General features: G+C 50.8%; 9 protein-coding genes across 9 annotated transcripts; 3 read left to right on the forward strand and 6 right to left on the reverse strand.

Moving 5' to 3' along the window:
• Positions 1–202: 202 nt before the first annotated feature.
• On the forward strand, positions 203–1,562 carry CTAM01_10738 (uncharacterized protein; the record flags this gene model as incomplete). The annotated part of the gene is made up of 4 exons (XM_060526752.1): positions 203–252; positions 317–399; positions 453–536; positions 607–1,562. The coding sequence occupies 4 exons, from the start codon at positions 203–205 to the stop codon at positions 1,560–1,562; spliced, it is 1,173 nt and encodes a 390-aa protein (XP_060378540.1).
• Positions 1,563–8,768: 7,206 nt separating this feature from the next.
• CTAM01_10739 (uncharacterized protein) lies at positions 8,769–9,068 on the reverse strand (the record flags this gene model as incomplete). Its single annotated transcript, XM_060526753.1, has 1 exon — positions 8,769–9,068. The coding sequence occupies one exon, from the start codon at positions 9,066–9,068 to the stop codon at positions 8,769–8,771; it is 300 nt and encodes a 99-aa protein (XP_060378541.1).
• Positions 9,069–10,018: 950 nt separating this feature from the next.
• Positions 10,019–11,799, reverse strand: CTAM01_10740 (uncharacterized protein; the record flags this gene model as incomplete). The annotated part of the gene is made up of 5 exons (XM_060526754.1): positions 10,019–10,840; positions 10,897–11,022; positions 11,080–11,273; positions 11,350–11,383; positions 11,476–11,799. 5 exons carry the CDS (start codon positions 11,797–11,799, stop codon positions 10,019–10,021), a joined length of 1,500 nt encoding a protein of 499 aa, XP_060378542.1.
• A 1,546-nt stretch (positions 11,800–13,345) lies between these two features.
• On the reverse strand, positions 13,346–14,032 carry CTAM01_10741 (uncharacterized protein; the record flags this gene model as incomplete). The annotated part of the gene is made up of 3 exons (XM_060526755.1): positions 13,346–13,834; positions 13,897–13,953; positions 14,003–14,032. The coding sequence occupies 3 exons, from the start codon at positions 14,030–14,032 to the stop codon at positions 13,346–13,348; spliced, it is 576 nt and encodes a 191-aa protein (XP_060378543.1).
• A 521-nt stretch (positions 14,033–14,553) lies between these two features.
• On the forward strand, positions 14,554–16,226 carry CTAM01_10742 (uncharacterized protein; the record flags this gene model as incomplete). Its single annotated transcript, XM_060526756.1, has 2 exons — positions 14,554–16,069; positions 16,135–16,226. 2 exons carry the CDS (start codon positions 14,554–14,556, stop codon positions 16,224–16,226), a joined length of 1,608 nt encoding a protein of 535 aa, XP_060378544.1.
• A 599-nt stretch (positions 16,227–16,825) lies between these two features.
• On the forward strand, positions 16,826–18,441 carry CTAM01_10743 (benzoate 4-monooxygenase cytochrome P450; the record flags this gene model as incomplete). The annotated part of the gene is made up of 2 exons (XM_060526757.1): positions 16,826–18,010; positions 18,082–18,441. 2 exons carry the CDS (start codon positions 16,826–16,828, stop codon positions 18,439–18,441), a joined length of 1,545 nt encoding a protein of 514 aa, XP_060378545.1.
• A 140-nt stretch (positions 18,442–18,581) lies between these two features.
• Positions 18,582–22,736, reverse strand: CTAM01_10744 (serine endopeptidase; the record flags this gene model as incomplete). Its single annotated transcript, XM_060526758.1, has 5 exons — positions 18,582–19,209; positions 19,841–20,924; positions 20,987–21,760; positions 21,821–22,574; positions 22,629–22,736. The coding sequence occupies 5 exons, from the start codon at positions 22,734–22,736 to the stop codon at positions 18,582–18,584; spliced, it is 3,348 nt and encodes a 1,115-aa protein (XP_060378546.1).
• Positions 22,737–23,913: 1,177 nt separating this feature from the next.
• Positions 23,914–24,970, reverse strand: CTAM01_10745 (short chain dehydrogenase; the record flags this gene model as incomplete). The annotated part of the gene is made up of 2 exons (XM_060526759.1): positions 23,914–24,827; positions 24,892–24,970. 2 exons carry the CDS (start codon positions 24,968–24,970, stop codon positions 23,914–23,916), a joined length of 993 nt encoding a protein of 330 aa, XP_060378547.1.
• An 807-nt stretch (positions 24,971–25,777) lies between these two features.
• Positions 25,778–27,877, reverse strand: CTAM01_10746 (uncharacterized protein; the record flags this gene model as incomplete). Its single annotated transcript, XM_060526760.1, has 6 exons — positions 25,778–25,982; positions 26,040–26,527; positions 26,880–26,894; positions 27,145–27,196; positions 27,263–27,287; positions 27,613–27,877. The coding sequence occupies 6 exons, from the start codon at positions 27,875–27,877 to the stop codon at positions 25,778–25,780; spliced, it is 1,050 nt and encodes a 349-aa protein (XP_060378548.1).
• Between the last annotated feature and the right edge of the window lie 93 nt (positions 27,878–27,970).

Below are 27,970 nucleotides of genomic sequence, written 5' to 3' on the forward strand. Positions count from 1 at the left end.
GGCAGACCAGCTTTCCGGGTGTCAAACCTACCCTGCTACACTCATCCAACATCGAACGAACTGCCCCTATCTCCGACGTGTCAGGATATTTTGAACATAACAGACCAACTATTTCTTTTCTTACCAAGTAACAACGAACCACGGGACACCTCACAGCACATTACATTGTCATCCGAATCATACCAATTAAACACGACGACAAATGTCGTACCAATCTAGTTGGCACACGGGGCCGGCTCCCGACCCCCAAGAGTATGTCTAAGGCTCAACACCATGATGGATGGAAGAAGTTTGGGTAGAAGCTGACAAGTCTCAGCATAATGAGAGATAGGGACTCCTTGCGTCTGGTGATTGTTCAAGCGCCGCAACACGCCAAAATAGCAACTGGCAAAGAGAAAGGTTCGTCTGCGGCTGACAATGCTACTCGATGTGTACCTAATGTAACTTCACAGATCGTAAACCTATTGACCCTCCACCGATTCTCAAAATCGACCTCAGAAGTCACAATCAGAATTACGCAAACTTCATTCTGTCTAGTAAGCTGCGAAACCATCCTCCCGAGCCCTGTTTGCGACCTAAGCTTGGGGGACGCTAACCGTGCAATAGGCCCTAGCTTGTTCGTCCAAGTCTACCTCAAGCCCGGTGATAAGAAAACCAAAATGGACCCCGAAACCTGTGCAAAAGGCTTGGTGGGATCGACAGTATCCTCCCTGCAGAAGTACAAGAGTATCGATGGCCAGGACGAAGGCTACTTCGTTTTTCCCGACCTCTCTGTCAAGATGGAGGGCTTTTTCAAGCTGAGATTTGCGCTGTACAACATGAAGGGCGGCGAAGTGTATTTCATGACAGAGATGGAATCCCACGGCTTCCAAGTTCATACGGCGCGGTCCTACCCTGGAATGAGTTCCTCAACGGATTTGACCCGTCATCTCAGCGATCAAGGTTGTCGATTGCGGATTCGAAAAGATTCGCAAGTTGTCAAGAATCGCAAACGACAGTTCCAATACGGCATGGACTCTGAGCAAATGCGCAGCGTCCGGCAACGCCAGGGCATGGCTCAACTAGCCCAGCAAGCCCAGCGCTCGAAAGATCTCGCACAACAGCAAGGCTTCTCCCACCAAGGCTCCGCGACGGGAGTTCCAAGTCCGGCATCGTCTTCTCACGGAAGCGCACAAGCATCTGCCGGGACAATAATGCAACAGACGAGTCGGCACCAAGTCCAGGCGGTCAGCTACGCGCATCCACAGCCTTTGATGGCACATTCCATGCCAGGGATAATGGGCATGCAGTTGCCGCATTCGTCAGTGTATCCGCCACCAACGCCATCTTCTGGGCTGTCGGTTGCTTCGCTTCCCTCGACTTCACCTACGCAGAGCCCAGACTTGGTGACGCCTTCATACTATCGGCTCGACGCAGGCCTCTACGATTATACGGCAACTCAAAACAGCTTGGGGGACACTTTTTTCCCGCAGTCTCATCAGCCTTACAAGACTGAGCAATATTGGGAGAGAGACCCGGATAGTAGGATCAACAGTCATGGGCATGGTCACGGCCACAGCTAAGATACAAGAGCTATGGACAGGTGAAGAGCAAGAGCTCAACCGCTTTCAACATGAGACCTGGGCGGGAACATCAATATGGTGGTGATTTTGGTTTCTTATTTGGCTTGGTGCACATTGACGGGGGGTGTCTAGAGACGGTATTACTTCAAGCGACATTGCATAACACCAGGAACAGTTGTTGACAATGGGTCGATCCGGCGTTGGTGGTTTCGAAGGCTTCAACAGAAAACAAGATACCCTTGGGATTCTTTCAACGGGCATTGGTTGGTAGCACAGTGGCGCAGCGGAAGCATAGAGTGGCATGAAATCTCAAGCAAGTCATCACTTTAGACTTTGTCCGTAGCAATAACAATTATTTCCTTCCATACCTTGCATGGCGTGCTGGCTAGTTCTCTCAAGTGCAGGAATATCAAAACTAGGCAACTAAACCATTGGCAGAGGCGTAAGATAGCGAAGAACCCAGGGCCCTGGTTTCTCGACGGAGCGGCCCTCCGTCAGGAATCCTTGCGCCATTAGGCCGAATACCTACGGAGCGCGCTATTAGACTTTCCAAGTGTATTGGACCAGACCCTTGCCCGTCACAAATTTGCTTGCGATGCGCGATGAATAGACGTTGGTACCTAGCAGGCAGACAGGAAGAGACCGCGAACCCCGCACTGGTGCTACTTGAAACAAGACAAGTCAAGGTAAGGTACGGTAGACAACAACATAAGTTAGGTATTCAGGGGGTGTAAAGGAGGCAGGGCGATGTCAGGATAGGGCATGAAGAGAGTTGATTGGAGTTCAGACCCTCAGCCTTTCAGCCTTTCAGGGACTAGAAAGGGAGGGAGGGAGGGGTTAGTGTTGCCAAGCTATCAAGCGCCAAGCATTCAAGGGAGGTGTCAAAATGTGTCAGGACTCTGGCGTATCCGGACCAAGGTAGGTATGTGCTCAGTGTATGTGTGTACGGAGTACGGAGCATGTCTTGTTGTCGGAAGATGCCGTTTCGGATATCGGCGAGGGTGCATCGCGTCTGGTGTAAGTGGTGTGTGTGTGTGTGTTGGTGTGTCATGGTTTTGCTTCACTGGGGTGTAAGGTAACTTAGGTACTCACTGGCTGCTGCGGCGCAGGTACCGCAGTGTGTCCCCGTAAGGCTTGTCCGGCGGCATTTCGGAGGGCCGGGCGCCCGGCCGGGTGTTGGGGTTGTGGGGCCTTAGGGGGGGAAGGGGAGGGCCCCATCACGGTGTGCCTTACCTTACGCTTGGTGCCTACAGGTATGCTGGGGAATGTGGACATGTCAATGGGGGATGGATCCATTCGTATGAGCAGATTTCGACGGATTGATACTAGTCTGTGTGGGATTGGCTAAGTGAATGAAGGGTTGATGAGTGATATATCCCGCGGTTTGCTTCGTGGGGGCACGGTTTTGTCTTGGTTCTGTGGTTTTTGGGGCTGACGGATTGGGGGTTTCACGTAAGGTAAGGTACATGAGGCGCGGTGCTAGTAAGGTGGTAAGGTAGTAGATATCGGATGGGTGTTGAAAATTCTGTTCATGGGCCTTGAAATGCCTCAGACTCTGAACGACATTATTTCGTAATAGGGACATTGACATTCTACCTTAGGAGTATTGAGTAACGTAAAGAAAAGCATTGACGTTCGATTGAGTAACGTAACATTAAGCATGAGCATCGAGTGACGAATTGGCCCACGGAATCCGCGCAATTATTCCGTTCGTCTAAAGAACGCCATTGCCTCGGTCTCGGCTCAGCGACATGGCTCGGGCGGGTGAACGATTTTCAATCATGAACGTGATTGCTCACGTGTGACCGAGGCTCTTCCCTGTAGGTGGAGGATCACTATGAGTTTATGTGAATCGAGTTTTCAGTAGAGCTCGGTCACAATTCACTGCTACCTAGTTTGAAAGGAAAACCCATCGTGAGGTTCAAACAAGGTGAACACAAAGTTTGGAAGCATCTTTACCCGGCAGCCTTCATGCGATGGGTTCATCTAAATCCAGCCCTATGAGACTAAGGTACGACGCCAAAGTCAATTGCCGCCATGTGTACACAGTCCATGGTGAGCGCAACCAGACGATCGGTCCTACGAGTGTGATGGATGCCGCATCTTTTGGTCTTGAGCTATCTTTGAGTTCGAGCTCACTGCGGGTTAACCAGAGCCCTGGTGTTCATCGTGAGCCGTGTGGCAGTTTAACTTGGTTGTGGCGTTGGCGCGCACGTGTGCCATGTAAATGTCAGGCACATCACAGCGCCTTAGCCTGTGAGACTAAGATGAGACGTGTTCGAGTGAGCCACGGGAATAATGATGCGGCAGGATCAGCGCGCCAACTCAAAAAAAAAAAAAAAAGTGACAAGTTATGGGCGTCTAAACCTTTCACTATGAATGGAGCATCGTGAGATGAAGTCAACTGGCGAGGTTCTGCGGTGATGCGGGCAGTTGACAGCTACTCCCTCCCCGCAGAATGGAGGGGCGGCGCGGGGCTGCGTCTGACAGGCCGCGGGGTCCCTGTGTGCGGGGAGGGAGAATCTGTAACACATGCTGCCCAAGTTCCCGGCACTTCGTCTCACTCTCACTCTCCACACCACCAACTCAACTTCAACCTCAACATGACGATTTCTATCTACTCACTGCGGTATCTCATCAATGTCTCATAGCACGACATTCCGAAAGCTTCAGGTCAGGGGCATTCTTACTGCCACGATCCGACTTGGCGACAGCAACAAAACAACGCTGATTTCTGTCACTCGGCCGTCGTCCCATGATCCAAGCTGCAAACCCGGGCCGGAGGGCGCAGCCGCCTCATCCCGACAGGAGATCATGACGATCAATCACCGCCTGGTCGACACATCACACTCGGGACCTTCATGCGGCTCTTTCGTGATCCGACGTACCGAAGATCCCCCCCCCCCCCCCCGATTTCTTCACTGAGACTGTATCCGAACTCCGGAATGTGAGGCCTGCATCCATGCCCGCTCACAAACTTCACCCTACCCACCACCACCTCGTTCACCCGTGATCTGCAGCTAGGAAGTGTGGTGATCACGCAAATATCCTGACACCCTGCGCCTCACGTCTGGAAGTCTGCAACTTTTATAGGATTGGCTTTTCTATGGCATTGCATTCTGAGCAGGGCATCTCGGAAAATCCGGTGCTTGGGAGGCCCTTAGTGCATGTGCGATTTGAGTACTATCCATGCCGTGTGCCGGGCGTCTCGACTACCCCTCACCGTTTATTCGTCTCATGTCCAGATGAACGCTCCATCATCGTATGGGATATCGACCGGCCATGACGTGCGTTTCGAGGCACTTGAATGCTGAGGGGCAAGATCCGGTCGATCATACATCAATGAACCGCTGCGTCGTCTCTTCTGGAGTATTGACGATTTGCTGCATAGGTTCTAGTGAAGAAGTTTACATCAACCTAGATCACTTGGAAGGACATGCATAGATGGAGGAAACTTCCACTGTGAGAAGGCTGAGCTTGAGTTCATCAACGCATTCTAAATTTAGCTGCCCGAGACCGAAGAAGAAGGATGCCCAAAAAGTAGAGGACTTTGCCCGTGATCGCCACATCGTTGGCTCAATGAACGTTCTTGGAAGTCGCATCTAGTTGCACGGAGATGAGGGTAAGGTGAACAACCTGTTGGAGTTGCGAGTCGCGCACCGAGCATTGCAAACATCAGCCACCCGAGCTTGCTGGTTTCCGTCCGAATTTCAACCTCATGTACCCCCTGCCGCTCAGATTGTCACCTCGGATCTCGGGAGTACTACATGCATGGAATTCAAAGGAAGCATCCGGATGATCATACGCGCAGAGGCCTCTTGACATAAGTCTTCCCATAGATCGGGTAGGCACAATGAAAAGAACTGCCCAAAGAACAGAGACTTGACGATGTGTGACTATACTTTGCAATTACGGTATTGGCTGGGATTGCTGCACCGGACACTAATGTCACGAGGCCAGTCAGCCAGGGCTGCCAGCACGGCATGAACACGCTTCCGATTCAAGGTCGGGAGATATGAGAATGGAAACACTGTTCGACACACTTCAGACCATTTATGGAAGCTTGGGTGTTTTTGGGTTTGAGAACTTGCGAATTTCCAGCAGCTTGAGTTTGGAGGGTACGTCCAGCACCCTTGTTTACGATTAGCACGGCTGATGTAACATTTAGCAGAGTTAACTTCACGTTGACTAGGTATTTCGCACAAAGAGGAACTACGAATGATTGTGCGATGCCATCATGTTCGGTATTGGTGATATCGCATTATGCGCACTCAATTTCTGCCGAGCCCTACTGATAGACAGGAACATGGCCAAGGCGTCTGGCCACTCTTTTGACGGCCTACCTTACCCAAAGAGCACTTTAGGTAGGTCAAAATACACATCTGCATCTATCAATTTTGCCTAAAGTCAAACATTTAGACATATCAGCGATGCCAAGAGGCCCTCAAAGATCATATTGTAGTCAATCAAATCCTTTTCTCCATCACCTGGTTGAGGTGCATTGTGCACCTACCCCGATCAACCTCTAGATCTTAGGTGGCATTCAAAAAGCACGGGTAATGATTCATACAAGAAGCGCATGGACTTGGATGCTACAAGCCGGACGATCACACATGGCATGTTACGACGACACAGACCATTGCGGAAGAGTTTTGCCGGCCGGAATTGCAATAGAGAGTTCTCTCAAAGAGCCTCAAAAATAGCCGCGGGAAAGTCAATCCAGCAGTTCCGGATATTAGGTATTCCGAAATGTCCAATGTTGGCACAGCACCCATCGCGTTCGGGACTCCAGCCACATTCCATTTGGAGCGAGAATCTTTAGCCGTCATAGAGAGAAAAAGTTTGAGCAAATCGCATAGTGTGACACGCGAAAGGTCGGAATTTCAAGCGAGAGAACCCGGTGATGGACCGGACTTCCTCGGCCTTGAAACCCCACATCAACGGTGCCTGGGCTGAGCTACATTCGGAACTCTCCCACCGGAAGGAAGATTGCAGTCGGTTTAAGGTCTCAACAAGCATCCCATGCTAAAGAACTTCGGAAAAGATCCAGGAACTCAGCGAAAAAGCGTTCGGGGTCCTCGCAACTCGTATAGACACTTTTTGGCCTCCGGTGGTTAGAAAACTTGTCTGCCGTCGGAGGTTTTCCAATTCGGCCATCCCGAGCGGACAGATGTCCGGATTGGTAATCCGGCATTTGACGAATTCTCAATTAGGCTCAGAGATTTCCAAACTGGACATCTTGGGAGGAGAAAATTGCCAAATTAAGCTGCTTGTCGGCAACTCGTCGAACGCCCGCCGCTCCCTGCTACTCAAGATGATTGAAGCCTCTGTCCTGCCTTTGTGGATGTCGATCTTGGGGGCTACATGATTTTCGTCCCATCTCCAAGCGTCTCGATACCAGATGGCACTTTTTAACCGCATCGCGGGCAGATGCGACAGTCTCAAGTTTTCCGCCGGCAGGGCTGGAGAAACTCAGCTTTAACGAACGGTGCGCTCGTTCGCTGCACCTCCTAGGAGCTGATTATGCTTGTTCTGATTCTCGCACGTTCGGGCCGTACGCCGCAACTCGACAACGGCGCCCTGCTTTACGGTTCGTCCACGCCCGCAACACAGACCTCGCATCTCCATCCGTAGATACGAAAATACTCTTCCAGCCTTTCAGAGACGTTCCAATCCCCTGGTCTGAGCTCAATTAACTTTGCTGGCACTCCCGAGCCAAGACCGAACTTCACTGAAGTATGCTCATGGCTAGCATGGCTGGCGGGTAGAACAATCTAACAGAATCTACGAGGCATTTGGTAGGCCTCGTTCGGGCTCGCCCGCCAAGCCCCTGGCGCCGTTCATCATCGGTCTCTCCATCGTACGAATATTTGCTTTTTTTCGTCTTTCTGGCCTTGAGCCCCTGGCTACTCTATTACGCGACGAGATCCTACATACTCTATGCTCGGCATCATCCAGATGATCGCCCTGATGCCATTGTCCGATGCAAGCCAGACATGGGTTCCTCGTCTGTCCAGCCAGCCTCCACAGTCATTTTCAAGCTGCATACACACTACCGCCGGGGCACCAGATGTATATGGTACATACGACTTGACCTAGACCAAAAGTCCTCACGGCAATATGTAGGCACAAGGTGGCACCTCTTGCAACGGCAATGAACAGGCATCACAGCCGGAATGCTTTAGCGACATGCAGAGATAAGCATATGCAAGTTGGTAAGCTATCCATCAGCTAACCCCAGACAGTGCAGACGGGCGCCAGACTGTTGGCTCACTCCCCTAGTGATCCCGCAACGAGCGGGCTCGCCTCGCCTCCAGGCCGCACCGTACTGAGGATTTCACAACGCACCCTACGGCGGGAGTGGCTGGAGAACAGAAATTTCTTTTATGGTGGAGAGCTCGCTGAAGGCGGCATCTGCACGAGAACTGGGCAATGATCGGATCAGGTAGTAGGCGACCGTCAGACGGCAGGATGATCACCTATATTGGCGGAGGAGTGGCGGAAAGCTCCAGATTGGGGTTGTCCAGCCCCGATCCTGGCCTCCCTCGTTCCATATGAGGACAATACCCAACTGCCCTTACCCTTCATACGGCTATATTCACCGCAACTATACCGTCCTCCATCATCGTTATTCCCGACGCCTTGCTTCTCTTTCCCGTCTCGCATCAGCGGTCGCTCAGACACCTCAAGACTGCTGTGCCATTCATACTATGTAACCCCTCACCTCCCCTATCCCCCGCTCGCCCACTTTCCCATTTACCCCAACTGGCAGTTAGACTGGTGATGGATGCCGCCGCCGGATCGTCATGGGTGTGTGCGGATCGAGACGACTGGGGTGCCTGGGGAAGTTGGTAGGGCCTTGCCGGGACTGCGATTCCGAGGCTTGAAACATTACGCTAGAAGCAGGGCCGATTCCCAACGGGCCTTACGGCGCGACGGCAAACTCTGCCCTTGGCTCCATAGTGGTCCTTTCGAAAAGACAGGCCGCTTCTCTCAAATGGTCATTGACATGTATGTAATAGATGGGAGGGGCAAGACGTTACTTGGCACAGTCCAAACATCAGCAGATGGTGACATGAAGCTTTCAGGGGAACAACCCCAGAGCTGTGGGAAAAGACCTGCTCATTTCGGTGGCATTCATGGCGCCGATCCAGTTGCGAGCATGCATCGCACGGGACATCTGTCAACCCTCATCTGCCTACCTAGCTAGTTCGACCCAGAATCTGAGGCCTTGGCCACCGAAAGGCCGGGTTCTTTTGACATTTGCGTCTCATTTCTTTCAACACACCCCGCTCTCCTCCCCCGCGCGCGGGCGGTTTGCCTGCCGCAGGCCCCAACCACCTTGATGTTGACGCCCATCTCGCCAATGTCGGGGTCTGGACCCGATGCCGCGAAAGACTTTCCGCGATTATGCGTTACACTTTGAACATGAGAGTCGGTGGCCTCGGCCGGGACACGATACTTCCCGTCCCTGGTCTGTCGCTTAGATGCACCTTTGCCGCGCATGGCATTTGACGCTTACCCTGCACGCCGGTTAATCACTTCCGCTAGGTGATACGAAAGGACGTGTTTACTGTGGCCATGGGTTCACCTTGTGCAATAGCCCCGGTCGGTTATGGTGTTGACCTCATCTGACACCCATAGTTCAAGTCTGATATTGATATCAAATTAGCCACTAGCTATGGATAGACCTGGCTTCTAGACTTTCTTGCCGTGTTAGTGGCCCAAGCCCGAGGTATGGGCTCCGGCCCGCCGATGGTCAAAGCCAACCTTTCGGCCTGCAATGCTAGCTTGACGGTTGGTTGACAGGAAACCGTTATGAGAACTGCACGTGCAATGGGACGCCAAGGTCGCCCTTTTTGGGAGGCTCAGCCTCTGGAGTAGGGATCGTCTTCCCGTCGTCCGGATTGCCCAGCCGTGGCGTTGGGAATCAACAGGCACAGAGGTTGTCAAACCGGACCTTTTGATTGCAAGAGAGTCTTTCGAGGTGATTCGCATGGACAAGGATACGTTCGGCACTGTGCCGAAGGCTCACAAGGATGAAGTTGATGTTTGGAATACATACGCCGTGAAATATGGTGGCAAAAGTGTTGGCAGCAATGATCATTGCCCAGGCAATCCTGGCATATTGGTTTCGAAGGAGTACGCATCAACTTGCGAATAGCTTCACGTTCCCCTTGCTGCCGAGGCGATCTCACAAAGTTCCACGACAAGTACCTTTAGAATGAGAACATGTCAAACTCAATTGTGCCAGACCATGGCTTTTACGTATAGTCAAAATAGTCATAAGGTAATAAGACTGGTTATAGATGCTGGTTTTGTTGCCCATTCGAATAGCTAGTAGTCGTTTCAGGACTGCTAATACATGGAGCTATGAAGATTGCCTCCCAAAGACCGAGCATGCAACGCCCATGTGACCGTTATAAGGTACTCAAAGCAAGTAATAATTTGGGCTTTCAAGTATGAGCAGAGACGCTCTGGGGGTTGTGGAAAATATCCTTGGGATCCCAGTGTGTCTTGATATCTTCCAGAGCAGCAAGACTGGACCCCCAATATGACTTCTGAGCATCCCTAAGATCCGTGTCCACAAACCCTGGGTAGGTACCAGTGGCCTCAGGAAGAGCGTTCATCAGCTTCCTGTGAAAATCTTCAAGAATGTTGCGGGTCGTCTTCGAAGCATCCGGGGCGTATGATTGATAGAACATGACCTTGTCTCTGTGAGCATAGGATGTGCTGCCAACGGGAACCTCTGCAACAGCACCACCAGCAGCCTGGAACTTGATAGACCAGTTGTCTTCCATGAGCTCAGCTGGCAGACTGTCAAGAATACGGGCAATCTCTATCCTGGAAAGGACGTCACTGCTGCTCAAGCCCAAACTCTTCGAGTAAAGCTTGTTCGGGATGGATGCCGTATGGAGAGCTTCTTCGGCAGCGAGGTGAGCAAGAGAACTCTCCCAGGTCTCTTGACGAGTTGTGATAGGGACATCAGCAATTTGAATGAGGCTGAGAATACCACTCTGCTCAAGCTCTGCCTCTGAGCCGACCCAGGTAGAAGAAATGCGAGCACCCGACGGACTGAAGATCATTTCTGTACTGAAGCGGTTGTCGAGGGCAGGGTTCGTGGCAACAGATTGCCAGGTATGCAGGACATTGGCAACCTCCGCTGGGTGGCTATACGAATGACTTTGGCTAAGGTGAATAACATTTGATGGCGCCGGATGAGTACTCATGACGAATTCGGTGACGATACCAAATCCTGCACCAGCTCCTCTCACAGCCTGGAGAAATATATCAGTAATTGGAGCATGTAGCATCAATGTTGGGAGGAACTTACGAAGAACAAGTCCGAGTTCTCCTCGGAGCTCGCGCGTACAACTGTCGAGTTTGCCGTGACAACCTCGACTTCAACTACATGATCCAGGGTTGTACCCCACATACGGGTCATTGGGCCAATCCCGCCCTGAACACAATTTGTCAATGTTCGTCTGGGAGAGCTTGATCTGCTTGAATTACTTACAACGGTAGCGTGGCCTCCGATGCCGACGCCGGGGCACATTCCATGAGGAATAGCTCGCTGGGAAGTGCCCAGGTGCTTATCAATTTGGCCTAGTCTCGTACCGCCACCAACTATGATGTTGTTTGAGCTGGAATCTTGCGTATATTGGAAGTGTTCCATATCTACTGATACGGCACCGTCTTCGCCTCCAAGGCCTTGCAACGCAGTTAGCAATCGGTGTACTTTGTTTTCTCAGCGCGCAGCAATAGACAAGGCATGGGAATAGCGAACCATAGTTGCTGCCATTGAAGTTAGTAACAGAATCCTTGATCTCTGTGTTAATGGTCAAACTCATCCCCAACCGTGACTTCCTGCCGTCGCCTGGACTTTAACTCCATGCTTCGCTGCGCATCTTACAACGTTGGCAACCTCTTGGGCGTCTTTGGGTCTGACGATCGCCGCGGGTGTGACTGTGCGACCGAGATTGAAAGGGGCCATCCACGTAGCTTCTCCCGCATTCTTTTGGCTAGGAAACTGGACGCAATCTGACCTTCCTGCACAGACGTCGTTCAGGCACGACTCGATCGAAGGGGTGGGCTTGTGGACAGGCCCAGGAGCAAAGTAGGTCTGCGCCGTCAGGCCTGCCAGTACTGTAGCAGCACCAATGAACCAAGAGTTCCACTGCACTCCTTTGGTAACCTTGGCTAACCTAGAGGGTTGAGTTTCATATGAAGTGGACATGATGAGATATGCTAGAAAAAGCTCTGACTTTTGCAGTAGGTTAAAGATATGTGAAGTGGTTCTGGTGAGACCGTTGAATTGGGACGACGATGGCTGCTTCTTATAAGTCCAGGACAAGTAAAATACCCGATAGCATAGGATAGTTTCTTGACCGCTCCCTGAAATACTCACCTACTAGAAGGCATGTGATTGTGGTGATGGACAACTCCTTCGGACGGTGGACGTTTGCCGGACCCGGCCCCGCATCGCCGATCGGTCTCAGCCCGGGTGTTCAGAATCCGTGGATCGGCGAACTGTGATAACGCAGCTGGCTTCCCCTTGGCCGAATAAAACTATTGCCGCGCGTAACGCGGTACCCAATTGCAGGGATTTTATGCGACGAGCCTGGAACTGGGCATACGTTTCGGGATGAGCCCCATCAGGAACGCTCAACTTATAACCCTTTACAGGTTGGTGATGTCTTGGATCGTTCAGCTCCGCCAGCCTATTAAGACATCAGCCCCAATGCATTCTCCATATGCTAGCGCATCTGTTCTCATAACTTTGTTGAAAGCAGGATATCACGCATAGATGCTGTCGATCGAACCGTGTCCTTGGCCTCTTAGATCTCTAGGTGCTTGTTCCGAGTTAGGCGTGTCTCGCTCCTGGGTCTCTTGTCTTACACTCAAACCCTCCGAATACCCGTCAGTCGGCCGCTATCTAACACATAATACATCGCGATTCCCTCAACAAATTCCGAGACACAATGCACAAATAAGTACGTCATGTCCTAAATCGAAGACGCCATTCTAACCAGGTGAGGCTCCCACATGCCGCGACAGAGCGCCTTCATGACATCAACTTCAGTAGCTATTCACATGAAATAGACAGCTGGAGATTAGAATGGCAGAACAGTCAGTCAACACTAACACAAGGGCGTTCGCGCTTCACTGAGACGTGGGTGCCTGACTTGGCTTTTCGCCCTTGTGCCTTGGAAAACCCATTTTTGGCCGACCTTTGTAACGTCTCAAGCCTGAGAATAGTACATTTCACTTCTGTGGATATTATGTTGCATATCAACTACGCCAATGCAAGTTCTGCCGACCATTCATCCCACTGTAAGTACCTCATATGTGGCCTCAAGACGGGTCAACGAAGCGCGATGCTGGGTTTTGATGATTTCAGCTTCCTGTATGCCAGTAATGGCTTGTTCGAAGTAGCTAATATCAGAAGCATTGTGAGAATACATGTGTACTTCATAATGCTTGAGGAGATCATTGAAGACTTCAACATCTGAGTAGGTGGGTTCAACAGCACCATCTGGATATCTTAGTGCGGACTAATTTGGGCACATCACGGTCCATCGTGGATGAACTTGCCAGGCTCTAGATCTCCACCGCTGCTCATTTTCTCGCTAGCCATCTCTCTCTCTCTCTACCCCCTGCCAACCTCCACCGCTTCACGCCAGTATCCCAACAAGATAGCTTTCACGATGGCCTGTCCTATCATAGCACCTTGACCCCAAACAAACGCTACCAGTCTAAAGAAGCTGTGGTCCAACGCAATCTCACTTCATCTTGGTTGCCTTCAAGGGATCCAGCGAGCTGGTGAAGTCGGCGGCCTTGGTGGCCATATCAGTGGGAAAGCTCAAATGCTCGTGAATCCACTTCCACTGCCCCTCTGTGTTCTTCCGCGCGATTCCCGTCCTTCTAAAAGCTGTGTCAAATGGCACACCGCCAGCTGTTCCCCAGGTATGCTGTATCATGGTGGAGTAGGCATACTCTTTGGACAGAGCCGTGATTTCAATGTCCTTGAACTCCATGTTGCCATCATTCCAATACGGAAAGATGGAGTCAAAGTGCTCTTTGAAGCTGCCACGGATGGTGTTGCCGAACATATCGTAGCTGAGCATGTCATCAAAATCATAGAATCGCCGAGCGCCCATCATTCCATTGTGGTAGTCTTCGCGCGACTCCTTGTTCCAGTAGTGCAACCAGCCACGGTAAAGCTGGTCCATAACTTCTTGCTCTTCTATCGCTAATTCTTCTTTGTGATACTTTAGTGTAAAGGTCAGCCTAGGCCTTGTCTATAGAATTACAATGATATGGTATCACTAACTTTGCTGGCTGGCATGTGGAGAAAGTCAATCTGCTTCCGAATGTCGGCATAATTGCTCTTTTACCAGTCAGATTCATCTGCTCGCATGGAAATTGTTGATACTGACAGCATCTTCGACAAAGCCCTTATCGTTCATGTTGAGTGTGCTTATAGAGTAATCAAGATATTATGTCTATCCTGTGGACGGTTCAGCAATCAGTGGGAAAGGGAGTTACGGCAGAGAGCAGTGTCTCCATATTTAGACTTCGCTATGAGCCTGAAAATCGCCGCAGTTGGCTATGCGGCCCGCGCAGTCGCGGACAAATTCTAGCCATGAATTAGTCCGTCCGAACAATCATTCGCAAGTTTCGCAACCCCTTGCGAACTTGGAAAATGCCAGAGCCAATTACACAATGATGGTCGAGAGAGCAGAGGTAAATGAACCAAATAGGTCCGCCAACCCGGAAAACCCTGCGGAAATTTGCCCGCACCTACGTGAGCTCGTGGGGCGATGAGCTCTCACATTCGGCGCCATGCTTCAACTGCATCATAAAGGTGCATGCGGTTCTTCCTCATATCTCTATTTTCAGTCAATTGCATGATCATTGGTCTCATTAGCTAGACTTCCTACCCTACCGAGTTCCGGCTTAAGTTTGTTTATAATTTGTTCCCAGCAAGATGGGCTCTCTGTCCTCTCCCGAATACGATGTTATCATCGTTGGTGGTGGCTTCGCCGGATGTTACACCCTTGACCAACTCCGAAAGGCTGGGTTCAAGACCCTTGTGATCGACGACGCAGCCGATCTTGGCGGTGTCTGGTACTGGAACTGCTACGCTGGAGCACGTGTCGATACACCCGTGCCTCTCTATGAGTTCTCTGAAGAAGAGATCTGGAGGCCTTGGACCTGGTCCGAGAAGTATCCCGGAAGAGAAGAGATCCGAAACTACTTCCAGCATGTCGAGTCCAAGCTACACCTCAAGAAGGACGTTATGTTCAACACCCGCGTTGTCAGTGCTGACTTCGACAAAATCGGTTCCCACTGGACCATCACCACTGGCGACAAGTCCATCTTGACCGCCCGATACTTCATTCTCTGTACTGGCTTCGCTGCGAAACCAAACATCCCAGACTTCAAGGGCCTTGATTCCTTTACTGGCGTCTCATGTCACACCTCGAAGTGGCCTCAGGAGGGTATTGACTTCAAGGGAAAGCGAGTTGGTGTCGTCGGTAACGGCTCAAGCGGTCTTCAAGTCATACAGGAGATTGCCCCCGAAGTTGAACACCTGACAGTATTCCAACGCAGCCCAACCTACGCCCTCCCCATGCGACAAGTTCCCCTTTCTATTGAGGACCAGAAAAAGGAGACATACAAGGAGCTTTACGAGCTTCGTAAGAACACTTTTGCTGGCCTGGACTTCGAATTCAATCCTCAGGCTTGTGCCGAGACAACCGCAAAGGAGCGCCAGGCATTTTTTGAGGAGATTTGGGCAAAGGGCGGACTATCTTTCTGGTTGGGGACATATCAAGATGTCATCCGGAACAGAGAAGCCAACCAACACGCATACGAATTCTGGCGCAGCAAGGTCCTGGAGCGCGTCCATAAGCCCGCGATGCAGGAGCTTCTTGCCCCGGAGAAGCCGCCATACTACTTCGGAACCAAGCGAGCTACTCTCGAGCAGAGATACTACGAGGTCTACAACCGTGACAACGTGGCTCTGATTGACACCAAGGCCAATGCCATCGCGGAGGTTGTCCCCGACGGTGTCTTCACCGCCGATGGCGAGCTGCACAAGTTTGACGTTCTCATTCTTGCTACTGGCTTTGACTCAGTGACGGGAGGTATCTTGGCGATCGATATTAAAGGCGAGAATGGGCAGTCATTGAAAGAGAAGTGGGCGAAGGGCACAACGACGCACCTTGGAATGATGACTGCTGGGTTCCCCAATGCACTGTTCGTCTACGGGCCTCAAGGTCCGACATCGTTCTGTAACGGACCTACGTGTGCTGAGCTCCAGGGCGGTTGGATCCGCGATACACTTGTTCACTTGCGAAAGAACGGCAAACGCTACATTAACCCTCGTCCGGATGTTGAGCAAGAGTGGCGAGAACTTGTCAACCGTATTGGAGACGAGACTCTGCTGCCCCAGACAAAGTCTGAGTACATGGGGACCAATATTCCAGGGAAGCCTAAAGGTAAGAAGTCATCCTACCGCCCCTTTTTGCTCAATACTCAAGGAAAATCGCTGACTTCATAGCAGAGATGCTCAACTTCCTTGGCGGCGTCGTCGAGTATACTCGACGCATCAATGACTCGCTCAACACGGGCCTCCAGGATTTCACCGTCCAGTAAGAAGGGATGGAAAGTGTTTATTAGGGGAAACTGTGCGGGGTTTTGCTTGCTCGTGAGTCGAACATAGAAATATACCATCTGTTCTTTCCTGTTGCGGAAGCTCGGCGCCGACCCGGCGTTGTTCCCGGTTTCACGGCGCGGCAGCGTGCATATTGTATTTCTCGGCGGTGCCACATCGGGTTCGCGGCCAAGAGGAAACCCCGATGCGGTGTGCGGTCTCCTCCATGCGAGCATCCATCAGCCACTTGCAGGCTACGGACCGTTCCGTAGTGTCTTCCAGCCCTGGTCCGGCAGCCGTCGAGCAAGGATGGGCACATCCGTTACGGGGGAGAGGCGGAATCAAACGTGACGTTGTGCAACGGAACAAATCATGCGATAACGTCGCTATCTTACCAAGCGACAGCTATATGCCAAGAAACTGAGTAATGGAGTGGAGTCATGATGTTACAGATGTGATGGCGGCTTTATGGGCGTCAGTCAAGAGGGGGCTTCTGCGGTAGCACCTTGCGGACATAAAGACGTTCAGTTCCAGCGTTGGACCTGGCGTCGATTGGGTCGTGGACTTAACCAAGACCGGCAGCTCAGTCTATATTATCACAATGGCTTTGAGCTCCTTTTTATTGTTGAGAACTCAGCCGCTGGCTCACATTGCTTTAGTGGCACTCAGTTCTTTCCTGCTCTTTTATCTAGCTCGAGGCATTTATCAAGCGTATTTCTCGCGGTTGAGTCACATTCCAGGCCCCAAGTTATGGACCATATTCCCATTCATTCCCAAATTCAAGATACTTTTCGGCACCATCGACCAAGATATCCGCGAGTTTCACAGGACATACGGCAATGTTGTACGTTATTCGCCAGATGCGGTGACATTTACGACAAGCCAGGCCTGGAAGACTATCTACGGCCATGGGCACGGGCAGTTTCCAAAGTACAGTGCCTCCAAGCAACTCGACCCTGACTCCAACATCCTCGACGCCGATGATGTCAACCATGCTCGGATTCGCCGAGGAGTAGCCCACGCTTTTTCGCCACGGTCTCTGGCCGACCAAGAGCCGATCATTCACGACTATGTCGATAAGCTCGTACGAAGGTTATCAGATGTGGCTGAGTCCCGAATGCCGACAGAGATGGGGAGATGGTTCCATATCGCTTCCTTCGACATTATCGGCGACTTGACGTTCGGGGAGTCTTTGGGTGGTCTCGACAATAACGAGTTCCATCATGTGGTAAGCTCTGTCCTCATGTTTATCGAGCGAGCTAGAAAGCTCTTCGAACTTAACACACTACTTGGCCCGCTATCGTGGATCGTCTTGCCGATTTTAGCGCGGGATGTTCAGAAGGGCTTTATGGACCAGTTTGACTACACCAGAAAAGCCGTAAACAAGCGATTGGGGAATGACTCTGAGATCATCCGCAAAGACTTCATGCAAGGTTTGCTCCGTGGGAGAGACGAGAAGAGTATTAATTCCATCGAAGAGATTGTTACAAACTCGAATACCCTCTTCGTCGCCGGTAGTGATACCACGGCCACTTTGATGACGGCTTGCACTTTCTACCTCTTATCAACGCCTCATGCACACAGAAGAGCAGTTGAAGAAGTCAGAGCTGCGTTTAAGTCACCCGGCGAAATCAACTTTACGGATGCCACGGCACGTCTGCCTTACCTCCTCGCTGTGCTCAACGAGACCTTCAGACTCTATCCACCCGTGCCGACTTCGCTTGAGAGAATTGTTCCAGACACAAAAGAACCAGCGTACATTGAAGGAATGTTTCTCCCTCCAGGGGTAAGTGCTTCACAGTCTTTGACCCTCTCCTCGTCCAAGCTTGAAAATTTGCTAACAGAGACGTGTTAAAGACTCGTGTTGGGGTTCATCACTCCGCTGCCGGTCTATCAACTTCCAACTTTGCTGAGCCAGAGAGCTTTGCTCCTGAACGATGGCTTCCCAGTGTTGCTCAAGACCCTAAGTCTCCATTTTATGCGGACAAGCGGGACGCTATCCAGCCATTCTCGTATGGCCCTCGCAATTGCATCGGGAAGCACTTGGCATACAATGAGATGCGCGTCATCATTTCGCGACTGCTATGGGAATTCGATATGAAGCTCGATTCGTCTTCGACCAATTGGACACAGCCATATTCTAAGCACAAAGCCTGGTCCATCTGGAAGAAACCACCTCTGTTGGTGCACATCAAGAGACGTCCTTTGGCAATCTAGAACCTGACCGAAAGTGGGAATAAACAATCTTTCAACGCAGGCCACGAGGATCCTTGCATTTACAACAGTCTTAGCCGATTGGTATTTAAATGAGAAGCATGATGGGCTTCAATGCCACTACCTGCCAGAACAAATTTACCTTATGGACCCAGGCCTCCCATAATTTTCAAAATCTTGCTTATCGGGCTCTTGAGCTTGTCTGCCTTCTTCCAGTATCCTGCAGCCGCCAAACCGGTGACTACCAAAAAGTCCATGTCCAGCGTTTGAGGGGGAACGAATAGTTCAAAAACCGGACTTGGGTCGCCCCCTCGACCTTCAGGCTTTCCTGACCATCTTGCTAAAATTCGATTCCCATCGGTCTTCAGGTAAAGCGTGTTCGTCGACATGGTATTTTTGGACATAACCCATCGGTAGTTGCAGCCGTTGAAGTTGATTTCGTGTCCATGGCTGTAGTCCGTAAGCCCCAGACTGAGTTCTGATCTGCGTAGGGTGATTTGTGTTCTTGAGGACATGGTGTGGTATTTGATGATACCAACGGCATTGCCTGCGGGGACCTGTGCTCTGGGGTCGGCGGAGACAATCGCAAGTACGCCGCTTTCAATGTTCTCGTTGACAGTCCACACTGGAAACTGTCGTCCGCTCTGATCAACGCGGTATATGGTTCTTTGGGTTCCGCCGTAAACATCTCTGAGTTGGAGAGTTTCGCATACTGGGATGTTGATCTTCGAGTCTTTAATATAGTCGTCGGTGATTTCATACCAGCCCATACTGAAAATGGATCGCAATGCGTGAGAAATTTGGATTTGTCTTGCTCAAGTCTTTGTGCGTTAGATAGAGGTCAAGCGATATGTTATAGCACAAAATGAAAGCGAAGACTGATAGCTCTGTGGATGGCTTTGCAGCTATTTAAAGTCCGAGAATTGAGCAGGAGGATCCTCTTAGCATTGCCAGAAGACAAGACAGACCACATGATGTGTAAATGCACTTCGCCGCAAACCTATGCAGAAGAATGATATCATTGGATCTTTTTCGGCTCATTGAGACAAACTTGCCCGAACTGGGAAGTAAAAAGTCCTCTGTACGTGCAAGGCAGCAAGGTTGTTCCGCTAGGTCTTACTTCTCTGACCAGTGCCAAGCGTGGCTCATCATCGCAAGCGAGCTCAACAGGGGTTGACTGACCTGTCGCGACTCCCCAGGCTAAGGTAGGCAACGTTGTTAAAGAGCTCAAGATGGGAACGGAGACTCCAATTGTTTTAGTTTCTTCTTCGTGGTGACCTTATAAATTTACTTTATCTGGTCGTGTTCAACACCACTGGATGTAAATCCCATCTTCGCCAGACTTCATCATTTGGGTTTGCATTGACCTTACTATTTCGGTGTTCCCATATTATTGCGTTACCTTTTCGGAATCGTTGAACTCGAAGGGAAAATGCTGTCAGCAGTGTATTCCAGAACCCATGTACCGGCTTCCCAGGTTTCCCAGTCCTCCTCCTTCGCCGCATCTCCAAGCATCTTCAGGGCCTTGACGCGCCAGATGTAAGTACCAGCCGGCACGGGAGCTTTGTTATCGTCGGAACCATCCCAATACCAAGTGGAACCGTTCCATGGGACCTCTGACGTACTCTGGTAGGAGTTGACCACTACATTTCCAGTCTTTGCGTCTACCATGTGAATGCTCATGTTGCGCGACTGCAAGAAGAGGAAGACCTCGATGCCGGGAAACTCATTGCCTGGGAACGAAGCTGGAATATCTGCGGTGATGTTCAACGTGCAGGTATAAACGCGGCCTGGTTCGGCATGCGATGCCTTGCCGGCAGTTACATTGTATGACGACAGATAAGATTTGTCCCGGTTGATGCTGTGTAAGGTAGTCAATGGCGCGCCGAAGCCGGTGTAGGGTAGCGAGAGTTTATTGATGTCAGCTGCACCCTTGGCTTCAATGTTGATGTAGCCTCCAAAATAGGACACACGAGTTGAAGCTTCCGACAAAGCGGGCTCTTTTGAGACCGAAACCGAAACAGTGGCTGTCTTCCCTGGCTCAACTGAGAGAGTTGTAGGGTTGATGCTGACTTCGGCGTACACTGGATACACCACGGCCTCAGTGAGTTGGTAGCTATCCACCTTCTCAAGCACATAGCCAGAGCTGGCTCCAACATGACTCAGATCGTAGGTGGTAGTCTTCAACCCGGTGTTCTTGATTGTGAAGGTTAACTCTTTGGGGCGGTTGGCCGTGTCATTGAATGAAAGGGCAGAGGCGCTGAGTAATGTGGTCGAGTGAACTGCTCCCCACGCGTCGACAAGGCCAGACCCTTGTTGGAAGACGGGTGCCAGGAAGTCTCCAGTGTTTCCTTTTCCATCGTACCACTTGACAGGCCGTGATGTGGCCGCGATGACATTCCGGATATCTTCAGAGCTGTAATCTGGATGCTGCTGTTTGACAAGCGCAGCGATGCCGGCGACAAACGGGGTGGCCTGGCTAGTGCCTAACGTAACACACCTATCAATGACAGTGCTCGCATAGCTCGCGGATAGAGGTTCAACTTACCACTGACCACTCCATAGCCTCCAAGCCATCCAGGGAAAGTACTCAAGATATTTCCTCCGGGGGCATGGAATGCGGGCATGGATCCTGCTCGAAGAGTTGGGCCCCAGCTGGTGAACACGGAGCTCATGAGACCAGAGCGGTTATTGGCCTTATAAGTGAGACTAACATCTGCAAAAGAGACCTCGTTGGCAAGGAACACCTGAACGGAACCGTGCTTTGCCTTGGCATCCAGTAGTTGCTTTGCTGTTTCATAGTCAACCGTGACAGCCCCTTTCTGGTTTGCTGCGGAGACCTTGAGGAATAGCGGGCCTTCAGAGACCGTGTAATTGCTCCAGCTGTAGTACATGACATAAGGGATGCCAAACTCTTTCGTGAGTGAGACTGTAGAGTTATCGGCTGCCATCCAGCATTGGTCAAACTGGGAGAGGAAAATGACTTTGGACAAGTCGGCCGGCAAACTAGACTTATCAGGGAGCAGCTGGCAACCATTGGTGTTGGGTGTGTCTGAAGTCCAGACTGTCAGCCCTTCTTTTGATGGGAAGTCGAACGGCATGCCAGGGACAAAGCGAAGCGATCCACCTTCACCTCCTGCGGTCCAATTGCCTCCCCAGTTGTAGTAAGGAGTTTGCGAGTTGTCGGTAGACCCAACGGCGGCGATAGCATCTGCACCCCCAGGGCTGGCGCCTGTGAAGATGCCAGGGCCACCGTTTCCGGCTACAAGGGAGATATAGGTGCCATTGTTAAACAGTCGTGTGGCTACGATAGACCAGGGGTCTTGAACCTGTCAGTACTTCCCCTTCTTTGAGTTTAGAACTTAGAATGGGGCCGAATTACCTTCAGGGAAAGTAAGGGCACCCCCATATGAACATGATATAACGTCGACGCCTCTTTCTGCAGCTTCGAGGAACGAGTTGATGATCGCGTCATCCGTAGTTCCTGAAGTACAACCTGTGATGCGGTAAAGCTCGTATGTGGCATCAGGGGCCACGCCAACGACACCAAACCTCCCCTCATCACCCTTGGCTCCTACAATACCCAGAACATGTGTGCCATGGAAGGAACAGTTGTCACGAACATCATTGTCGCCGTCTGTCATGTCGTGAGCATAGACAATGTTGGTCTTGCTGAGGCCCGGAGTATCGATGTCGAAACCGCTGTCAATGACTGCCACACGGATGCCTTTACCAGTGATATTGCTGGCGTGTAGCTTCGACACCCCAGTATCAACATGCGTCGGCAAGGTATCGGCTGCGATATTGTCTCTTGCTTGGAGAGCCAAGACCTGAGACAAGTCGCGCTTGGACGAACCATGAGTGCTGCTTCCCCAATCGCCGTCAGAAATACCTGGAATTCTCGGCATGTGGACGGCTGGTGCTGCTGAAATTACAGGCCAGGCCTTCTGAATGCCATCAATCGACTGTATGGTCGACAGCACCGCCTTCTGAGAAACTCCATTGTTGGTGCAGTCGACGTTGAAAGATCCGCCTTGAAATACAGCGTGAGTGAAATGATATCGCGAAGATGCAGTGCAGTCTAAGCCAGAAGCTGCCAAAGATGCCTGAGTCCGGCTGATGAGATCTGCTGGGCTCTGTTGCTAGGTTAGTGGCATCTACGCTACCGGGACACACTTGGGTGGCTTTACCAATTGCACTGATGAATCGAACTCAACAACAAACGCGTCATTGTAATCAGCTACAACTAAGCATGGGAGGCAAGCTGCGAAGGCAGCCTGCTTAATGAATGACTTCATGATGGTCCGGCGGACAGCTGAGTAAACCAAAAGAATTTCAACCGTGATCCTTCGACCACGATCAATAATCGCCTCAATCCTTATAAAAGATCTGAGGTTCCTGGGAAAGACCCCTGACTCGCGCAGACCATCGCTTGGCCCCTACTGTAAAGTGCAATACGGGCTTTCGCTTTCGGTGCAAGCCGAATTGTCAGTGGCCGAACTCTAACAAATTGAGCGCAATTACCGACTTCTCCGTACACCTCACTGTACGATCCTCGACGTGCTTCTTGCGCCTTGCCGCAGAAATACCATAAAGGGGTCGGCCCTGGATGTCCGTTCTGTCCACTCATCCTTTGGCCTAGTGACAGCTTGAACTCTGAGCGTGCAGTACGCACAGTGTCATTGTAGTTCTTAGATTCTTGCACCTGGACTGCACGTGGCAAGATCATGCTTCCAAGTCTCTTAACAAGGCATTGATTTGGGAAACTGAGCTTGAATTTCTGCTTGAGCAAACTTTCCGTGCGATGAGCTGACACCCACAAGATTCCAGACTGGTTCCCACTTTGGAGACAGGCAACCAGACCATACATGCCCGTACCTGCTCCGGTTTGGCCGCGCCGAGACGTCCGTATTTGTTCGTTCGAACAGCCATAGGAGGGAGCATCTCTCGTAGGCCCGCTAGACCGGGGGTCGAAAGTCAAACGGCTCACAGGCCAGCCCTCGTAGTCAAGCGCCTTCGGCTAAAACCCTTTGGAGCACGCGCTTCTTCTGATACAAGTTTGGATACTCCGTACTGTTTAGACCTGATGCTGCACAATTGTGCTATCGTTTGCCGCGGTCATTAATGGTATTGGCTTATGCGCTATTCTCACGATCTGTGAATTTTGTTCATCACGTCCCCGTGCAGCAACCCAAAATTGATTTCGTGACTCCTATCGTCTGTCAGTGCACCAGGCACCTCATCAAGTGAATTGGTCGGAGATAGTCGAAGGTTGCGCAGTCTCGCTAGGCGAGCTTTTCTGATATCAGACTACCTTGGATACCTGAGAACTTACACGTAGTCAAGTGTCCAAGCCACATTCGTCGCTCGGCGCCATTAAGCACAGGCACTCCGGGATATGCAGGACGTACATTACGACCATAGAGTGCGTTTTCGACCTACATACATGCAAATTCAACGCCTCATGTAATAATATCAATCTCTGCCAACAGCCCATTTGGTGGCATCCCTCAACCAAGAAAAGACCATGTCCGTTCCCTTTGACCCGTTTCTGGCAACAAGGCCCCTCTTTGGGTCGGGGTCTGGACCCGGCGCGTTGAAAGCTTCGACCAAGCGCGTGTTGTCTTTGCCAACTTCCAAAATTGATCCTCCGACAAGAGCTTCCTCCTCGACGCATCGTAGCATTGCCTCAGCAACCTCTCGCGGGGTGACCCAACCATCCTGCGCTTCGTCCAGATTGACCAGCTTCTCCGGATGCTCAGTCCAGAGCGGCGTCCGAACGACACCCGGTGCAACAGCGTTAACGCGGACCCCATTTGTCTCTTCCAAGCGAGCGAGACTGCGGACGAACCCAGTAATAGCGAATTTGGAAGCTGCGTAGAGAGGAGCATTGATGTTTGCAACCTGTCCAGCCACTGATGAAATGTGAACTATGCACTTTGGGTTTTCGGGCGAAGCTTCGATAGAAGGTGGCAAGGCGGCGTTCGTGGCCTCCTTGGGATGAAGCCAGTACGAGATGGCCAGCTGCGTAGAACGGATGGGATGGGTGATGTTGATATCAAGCAGAGCATATTTCCCGCCTTCTACACTGTCCTTGCTCTCGGATGACCCAGGAGGGTGCCAGAAGTTGGACCAGTGCGGCTCATAGACACCCGCTCCGGGACAGAATATATCGAAGCTCCCAAATTCCTCCATGGCGACCTTGAACATGTTGGATAGTGCCGGCCATGATGTCACATCGGTCTTGACGAAGACTGCGCGTGGCCTGGCGTTCGACTTGTCTTGGTAGCTCGAAACGAGCTGCTCCGCCTCCGGCCGAAGAGCCAGGTCAGCAATGACGACATTGCAACCACGCTGAAGGAGCAGCTCAGCAAAGGAAAAGTTGATACCTAGGATTAATGAAATTACTAAATATTTTCTAATGCGGTGGTGACAGGTCCGCTTGGTTGATACCTGAGCCAGCCCCTGTGATAATGGCCGTCTTTCCGACCACGCTATAAGGTGCGATTGATTTCTTGGTGGGGTCCGTCATCTCGCCGAATATGTTGGAAGTATGGAAAGACCAGCTGCTAATCTATAGAAACTTGATTGCCGGCGTTCGCAGTTCACGAAGGCAATCCTTTGAAGTAATGTACCACGGTGTTATGAGGGTGCTACGGGAGACGATTTTGTGATCTGAATGATGTTAATCTTGGGGCAATTGAGTAGGGGTAAGTAGCACATCGAGAACTTTGGCGAGGGGTGAGAGTATGGATCGGCTTGTACACGCTCACGAGGCCGACGATCGGACCCTGAGCTATGTCGAATGAGACGAACTGGCGAAAGACAGGTCCACGCAGTCTGTAACGCCATGTATGGCTTCTCCACGGGGCGTGCTCCGTTTACCCCGCAGAGGAACTCGTTGAGACGAGTGGAGGCATGGCTAACCTCATCCAGGCGCTTAGACTTGCCTCAAGTAGGTACTGTGATGCCACTACATTTTTGCCCACCAATGCCGACTGGAAGAGAGCAAGATCAACGAGTGGCTGGTTCACTAGAGACAACAGAATCCTACAGAGTCGTAGAGCAAGTATCGGATGGGAGGACTGCTGATATTCGAAATGTACCAGCATTCTGATATGCTATTCAAATGAAAGCATGTAAAAATCAATCGTCCATAAATCTTTATTACAACTAGGTGACTGAAGGCCATCGGAATTTCAACACCTGCCCATCAGAAAGACGAGAAAGGGCATAAAAAGACATACCATACCAAGGCAAACTCGCCAGATAACCTGAAGCTTAATCTATTGAAGGGTATTGAAATTGTAAATCAGAAACTACCTTAGTTAATAGCTTTTCAACCATCATTCTTGAGTACCTTTTGCACTGAGTCCACCACGGAGCTGAATTTCCCCAGAGTCATGAGTGGTGAATTGATTGTCATCCGAGCGAAGAAACCGAGCGTTGAAACCAGATATCTGAAGATCGTGGCCCGCTCATTCGCCCTTGAGATGAAAGTCGCAACGAGGCAGAACGAACTGACGGCAATGCGCACCAAATTCCTGGAAGAGTGTTAGGTTAGTGCTAAGAGCGAAGAAGACAAAGCGACGGAGACATACTGATCTGTACCCGCCTTGGTGGGATCGACCTCGACGAGTAATTTCAAGATATCAATAGCAGACTCAAGAACCCTTTGTTCAATCTTATCAGTGCTTGAGTCACCCAAAGAACTAGCTGAAAAACGTCCACAGACGCACAACACTAGCTCGAAGTAGAGTAGGCTTGCTGAGATATCCCCCTCTGAAGGTGTCATACACGGACTATTCGGTGAGGCGATTCTCGGATCCCACGTCATGGCTGATGCGGGCTGATGCCGTGTCGTGAAGACGTCAACTTTCAACTGTTGAAGCTGTTCCAACCAGTTGTCTAGATTCTCTGATGTGAAGACCATAGACTGTGAAAGAGCTTCCTGACTGTCAAAGTCGCTTGCTATCCTGGCACAACATTGAGCTAGACGGTAATGAACCCCAAAGGTTTGCATCAACGGCTTTCTGGCTTCGATCCCGGAAGACATCGGCTCGTGGTCGATGTAGGCATCATTCAAAGCCTAGGCAAGAGTATATAGGTTAGTGTATGACTGATATGGCTAATGCATAGAGTCGGCAGGCTTACCGAAGCTTGTCCGTTTCGCAATCGATACGGCTTTTCGATAGTGTACAGCAGCCAGAACGCGTGCTTTAATGATTCGACCTCTTCGGTCGTTTGACAAACTGTCTTCAAGCATGCTAGATTGTTTAGTTTAAGGGATTGGGCGCAGGAGACTGCAACTCCTAGCAACCAATCCGTGTCCGCTGGTTTCCACAAGGCTGAGGCAACAAGCTTTGCGAATGGTGTCAGCTATAAATGAGAATTTCACATACTAGTGTTTAGAAGACTTTCAAATCGACTCCTATACTTACAAGTGTAATAAGCGCCTAAATAGTTCAGTCAGAATGGCTCGCTGTACTCAAGTAGTGCGGTGTGTAGAGGTACCTTGAAGCTCAGAGCTGTTGAAGGGCACATGTGTATTTTCTCGATGTGCACCATTGCGTTGCTATATAAGCATCTCATGTGCGATTCTGTCTCTTGTGACACTCCGGATCGCCTCATCGAGGTCAAACAACCGATAGAAAGGGCCGCGTACACGATCGAACTATTGACATGGTCCGACATCCCCTTCATAACCACATCTTCGAAGAGTCGTGAAATCTCAGTCTCTCCTATGTATCTCGACCCACTACGAGAGATTGTTAGAGAACAATCGATCTGTCAGAATCGTATGCTATAATTTCGAATGACTCACAGATATGGTTCAGATGCGGTGAAAGCTAAGGGTCAAAGTTAGCCCCTATCTCCATATCTATCTAGACTGCTCTTGGAACTGATAGCAGTGTACCATGAAGAAACTCAACTAGTGTTTCAAGGCTGGGCTGAACTCTTTGATAAGTGTTCTCCGGAAGCTTCGGGCTGTAACAGCAGGTGGTAGATTCGTCTACAAGATCCATGAGGTTCTGTCCGAACTGTTTAGAATTGCAAGAACTCCGATCCCGTCCTATGAGGAGCTTCACCATATCGGTTGTTGAGTACGCAGATGTTACTCATCATCTTGTCAGCTAAGCTCAGGTGTTCTAAAATCATGAAACGTAGTCATACCACGAACAGGATGGTCGACAGTGCTCTCGTCGTTGGCTGTCTGCAGATTTGAAAGATTCCAGCCGGCTGTTACCAGACCGTCAAAATCCTGTGGACCAGAAACGCTATGTCCATTGGACAAAAGCTGTGTGCTCCAACAATACTCCAATGCCGAAGAGACTGGACTGGCGATGATCTCCGTGCTTTGTGTTCCTAGAGCTTCAGGCGAGTTCAATAGACCACTTGACAACGGTCCCCAGTGTTCTTCGAGGGATTCAGTTGTCATAGCGGTCGGGAATTGCCCAAGATCCAAGAGTCTGTTCACTCCAGAGAGTGACGACTGAGTTGATGATGGCCCAAAGTAGCGTAAGTGGTCTGT

The sequence above is a fragment of the Colletotrichum tamarilloi genome (assembly GCF_030869305.1).
Source record: "Colletotrichum tamarilloi strain Tom-12 chromosome Unknown Scaffold_52.1, whole genome shotgun sequence".
NCBI lineage: Eukaryota > Fungi > Ascomycota > Sordariomycetes > Glomerellales > Glomerellaceae > Colletotrichum > Colletotrichum tamarilloi.